Source organism: Microtus oregoni, unplaced genomic scaffold (assembly GCF_018167655.1).
Source record: "Microtus oregoni isolate MIOR12 unplaced genomic scaffold, Mior012 000001F_ref0000356, whole genome shotgun sequence".
Lineage (NCBI taxonomy): Eukaryota > Metazoa > Chordata > Mammalia > Rodentia > Cricetidae > Microtus > Microtus oregoni.
In genome coordinates this window covers 7,694,740-7,700,229 of record NW_024543060.1, presented here as the reverse complement: position 1 = coordinate 7,700,229, position 5,490 = coordinate 7,694,740, and the positions used below count along the sequence as shown (strand labels likewise).

General features: G+C 50.8%; 1 protein-coding gene across 1 annotated transcript; it reads left to right on the top strand.

The window, feature by feature from the left end:
* The first annotated feature begins 215 nt into the window (after positions 1-215).
* Positions 216-5,279, top strand: Nefm (neurofilament medium chain). The gene is made up of 3 exons (XM_041665486.1): positions 216-1,328; positions 2,051-2,175; positions 3,461-5,279. Exons 1-3 carry the CDS (start codon positions 255-257, stop codon positions 4,788-4,790), a joined length of 2,529 nt encoding a protein of 842 aa, XP_041521420.1. The 5' UTR covers positions 216-254; the 3' UTR covers positions 4,791-5,279.
* Positions 5,280-5,490: the final 211 nt, after the last annotated feature.

The window sequence follows — 5,490 nt, the reverse complement described above, 5'->3', positions numbered from 1 at the left end:
GGACCGGCCGGGCTGCACCCAAGTGCGGGGTCCACTGTGGCGCGGGCCCACGTGGAGCGCAGAGCGGCCGCTGAATTACCGCAGGGCTTGTCTCCCCCTTCCCCCAACCCCGGCCCGGTGCCCGCAGTCCCCGCCTCCTCGACCGCCGCCTCCACGGGGCGGGGCCCTGGCCCGGGACCAGCTGCTCGGCTATAAAGGGGCTGCGGCGAGGCCGGCAGAACGCTGTGACAGCCACACACTCCAAGGCCTCCAAGATGAGCTACACTCTGGACTCCCTGGGCAACCCGTCCGCCTACCGGCGGGTCACCGAGACCCGCTCCAGTTTCAGCCGCGTGAGCGGGTCCCCGTCCAGCGGCTTCCGCTCGCAGTCCTGGTCCCGCGGCTCGCCCAGCACCGTGTCCTCCTCCTACAAGCGCAGCGCACTAGCTCCGCGCCTTGCCTATAGCTCGGCCATGCTCAGCTCTGCGGAGAGCAGCCTTGACTTCAGCCAGTCCTCCTCGCTGCTCAACGGCGGCTCCGGAGGCGACTACAAACTGTCCCGTTCCAACGAGAAAGAGCAGCTGCAGGGACTGAACGACCGCTTCGCCGGCTACATCGAGAAAGTGCACTACTTGGAACAGCAGAACAAGGAGATCGAGGCGGAGATCCAGGCTCTGCGGCAGAAACAGGCCTCCCATGCCCAGCTGGGTGATGCTTACGACCAGGAGATCCGAGAGCTGCGAGCCACGCTCGAGATGGTGAACCACGAGAAGGCGCAGGTGCAGCTGGACTCCGATCATCTGGAGGAAGACATTCACCGGCTCAAGGAGCGCTTCGAGGAGGAGGCGCGGCTGCGCGACGACACCGAGGCTGCCATCCGAGCGCTGCGCAAAGACATCGAGGAGTCCTCGATGGTAAAGGTGGAGCTGGACAAGAAGGTTCAGTCGCTGCAGGATGAGGTGGCCTTCCTGAGAAGCAATCACGAAGAGGAGGTGGCCGACCTGCTGGCTCAGATCCAGGCGTCGCACATCACGGTAGAGCGCAAAGACTACCTGAAGACAGACATCTCCACGGCCCTGAAGGAGATCCGCTCCCAGCTCGAGTGTCACTCAGACCAGAACATGCACCAGGCCGAAGAGTGGTTCAAATGCCGCTACGCCAAGCTCACCGAGGCGGCCGAGCAGAACAAGGAGGCCATCCGCTCCGCCAAGGAAGAGATCGCCGAATACCGGCGCCAGCTACAGTCCAAGAGCATCGAGCTCGAATCCGTGCGTGGCACTAAGGAGTCCCTGGAGCGGCAGCTCAGCGACATCGAGGAGCGCCACAACCACGACCTCAGCAGCTACCAGGTAGGAACCGCGGCTGCGCGGCCGGCCGGCGCCAGCGCCGCGCGCCCCCGACACGCCACTCTCGAGAGCGCCCTCTTGGTCGCGCTCCCTGGTGGCAGCTCGCCAATGCGCACGAGCGCAGCGCGGCAGACCCGAGTTAGCTGTGGTCCGGGGTCCTTGCCCCGCCCTTCCTCGTTGCCCCACCCACCTATCTCAACTGCTTAGAAATCCCCCTCTCCTTCAAAAACTTGCTTTCCTACGACAGATTCTACTTTTAAGTCAGGGGCACATTCCAGTAATCAAGAAATACGTCATTTAATAAGCAGAAATACCATAGTCTCTCGTATCCTCCCCCTCCCGCCGCCGCAGCCGCGCTGGGACCGAGTTTCAAAACTGGCTTCAGTCCAGAGTTTGGGTGGGGATGGAGGGCCAGGTCCAATCAGGACCTTCCTTGGGTTCCCAGTCCGAGTGTTCCCTTTGGGGCGTTCTAGGTTTACTGATCTCCCTGTCCGTAGTGCTTGGGAAACCTCTGGTTGGTTTTTTTTTTTTGTTTTGGTTTTTTTTTTTTTTTGGTTTGTTTTGAATTCCGTTACCATAAAAGAAAAGAGGCGGGGGCTAAGAGTGATATCTCTTAGACTTATGGAGCTGGTGGCGGGGGAGGGGGTGTATGTGGAAAAAGCTCCGGGAGTGGGATAGCAAGTGTCTTGTGAAGGAAGTTTCTGGAGACTCTCTGTGTCTTTCAGGACACCATCCAGCAGTTGGAAAATGAGCTTCGGGGAACAAAGTGGGAGATGGCTCGTCATTTGCGAGAATACCAGGATCTCCTCAACGTCAAGATGGCCCTGGACATCGAGATCGCCGCATACAGGTAGAGGCTCTACACAGACTTGGTCCAGGCGCTATCCGCACTGCAGAGGCTGCTGGTTCACAGCCTTCCCCCACTTAAGCCAAAGCTGACAGTGTGAGGCTCAGAGGCCTGTTCCCCCTGCTCAGTTACAAACAAATTGAATCCTAAGTATTTATCACTTTTGTTCTTCTTTAAAGAGTGAAAATGGGGAGGGTCCGGGAGGAGTTGGGGGAAGGAAAAGAATATGATAAAATATAATTATTTTTTTAAAGCCCAAAATGCATCACAAAAGTGGGGAAAGGGTAATTTTTAACTTTATTTTTAATATTTCATCTGATGATTCTAACTCTTTTATAATGCCAAGGGCAAACACCAGGTCATTCTACCTCTGGTTTTCTCTTATAGCATACTGTTGCCATCATCTGGCTGAGACTAGATATAGATGCATTAGAATATAGATACACTTATTTTAAGTCTATGGATGATATATGTGCACTCTATGTGACCACAGCATATATAATACTTTCATATATCGAGATCTATACAAGTATGTATGTGTAGAAACATATAGAACTAAATGCATAAGCAGTTACTGGTTTGATCTCTTTATCAATAGACTGGCTATAGGTCTCCTGATTCATGCTGTCTTTCTGCCGACCAGATTTAAAACACACAGTTCTTGACAAAGCAATCATTTCCTGTAAAGACTTTACAGAAAGAATAAACTGCACTTTCTTTTTAAGGAAATCAGATGATTGTACAAATAGACATTCTGTCACTGAACTAGCAGAACAAATTTTAACTGAGTTCACCTATATCAACATCCAGCTATAATTTAAAGTCATCAGCATTCTGATTTATGTCCAATGGTTTTAATTTTTAAATTGAACATTTTATTCGCTTTAACAATCCACATGAATCTTGACAGTTCAAATGATGAGGGAGGCCACCATCTGGGGGATAAAGGGAGCTGACTACTAGGGACCCTCTGAGAACATTCGTACTGCACCAATGGCATGAAGTCATGCTGCAGAGCTGGACTCACGGTCTGGGTGTGGCTAATTTCCTACTGGGCGTGGCAAGATACTGCAGCAGAGGACTGGCTGGCACTCTCAGAGACTCTGCCACTGCATATGTTATAACACGTCAATGAAGTGATAGTAGGCACTGCAGTGGTGGGCAGAATGTTTTCCTTACGTGGCTCTATTTATTCTAAAGTGACCTGTGCGTTACCCTTGCAGTAATGAAACTTACAAAGCCACATAAGTCTTCAAGCCTATCTCATCATCTTTGATTCCTTCCTTAGGAAACTCCTGGAGGGTGAAGAGACCAGATTTAGCACATTTTCAGGAAGCATCACGGGGCCTCTGTACACACACCGACAGCCCTCTGTCACAATATCCAGTAAGATTCAGAAGACCAAAGTCGAGGCTCCCAAGCTCAAGGTCCAACACAAATTTGTGGAGGAGATCATTGAGGAAACAAAAGTGGAAGACGAGAAGTCAGAAATGGAAGACGCCCTCACAGCTATTGCCGAGGAGCTGGCAGCCTCTGCCAAAGAGGAAAAGGGAGAAGAGGCGGAGGAGAAGGAAGAGGAACAGGAAGCCGAAAAGTCCCCTGTGAAGTCTCCTGAGGCTAAGGAAGAAGAGGAAGGGGAAAAGGAGGAAGAAGAAGGCCAGGAGGAAGAAGAGGAAGATGAAGGTGCCAAGTCAGACCAGGCAGAAGAGGGAGGATCTGAGAAGGAAGGCTCCAGTGAAAAGGATGAAGGTGAGCAGGAAGAAGAGGGAGAGACTGAGGCAGAAGGTGAAGGAGAGGAAGTAGAAGCTAAAGAGGAAAAGAAAACTGAAGAAAAAGTTGAAGAAGTGGCTGGCAAGGAGGAAATCAAGATTGAGAAGCCAGAGAAAGCCAAGTCTCCTGTGCCAAAATCACCAGTTGAAGAGGTAAAGCCAAAACCAGAAACCAAAGCCGGGAAAGACGAGCAGAAGGAGGAAGAGAAAGTTAAGGAAGAAAAGAAGGACGTCGTCAAGGAAGCACCCAAGGAAGAGAAGGTAGAGAAAAAGGAGGAGAAGCCAAAAGATGTTCCAGAGAAGAAGGCTGAGTCTCCGGTGAAAGAGAAAGCTGTGGAGGAGGTGATCACCATCACCAAGTCGGTAAAGGTGAGCCTGGAGAAAGACACCAAAGAGGAGAAGCCTCAGCAGCAGGAGAAAGTCAAGGAGAAGGAGAAGGCAGAGGAGGAGGGAGGGAGTGAGGAGGAGGGGAGCGATCGCAGCCCACAGGAATCCAGGAAGGAAGACATAGCTATCAATGGGGAGGTGGAAGGAAAAGAGGAGGAGCAGGAAACTCAGGAAAAGGGCAGTGGGAGGGAAGAGGAGAAAGGGGTGGTCACTAATGGGTTAGATGTGAGCCCAGCAGATGAAAAGAAAGGAGACGAGGACAAGGTGGTGGTGACCAAGAAGGTGGAAAAAATCACCAGCGAGGGGGGCGATGGTGCTACCAAATACATCACCAAATCTGTAACCGTCACTCAAAAGGTCGAAGAGCATGAGGAGACCTTTGAGGAGAAACTAGTGTCAACTAAAAAGGTAGAAAAAGTCACTTCACACGCCATAGTCAAGGAAGTCACCCAGGGTGACTAAGATCTGAGTCCACTGCAAAAGGTTAAGCCATACGACAATTTCAAAATGCATGTGATTGACAGCTTCAAAACAGAATGGGTTCTCCCATGGGGGCTCCAGACATTGTATTTTCCTTTGTGCAATAAGAGGGAACTGCATGCAAGCTCAGGGTGCCTCCTCCTCAGTCTTTGGGGGAATCCAAATGCATGATAGTGTATGTACCTGGGGGATTTGCCAGTTTTCTAAACTGTTGGAAGAGGGGCACTCGGGGGGATGTCTTGAGATGTATTATGCAAAGTACCAACTGAGCCAATAATAATAAGTGAAACAGAACTCTCTTAGCCTTAAGAAAGCTATATATGAATACTTATGTTTACCTCACTGGTGCATTTAAAATGGAATTCTGCTCATGGGAGAACCTTGCTGACCGCACAGTTTGCAACCTTACGTTGATCGATGTTCAATGTCACATCAGTCCTTGCTCAATAAAGGTCATACTGGAAACATAAATTCAATGTGTGGTGGTATCTTATTTCACAGGGAACTATCTGCGGCCAGGAGCTGCCTTCCCCCCAGAATGCATTGCCTCTGAGAATTGCTAGTGGCCCACGCCTCTCAGTTCTCTGAGAGAATCTAACAGGAAAATAAATTGCTTAAGATGTTTTCATGTGTTGACACTTTTACTTGGCCCATGCTTCATCCCAAACCTTGAAAACTGTAG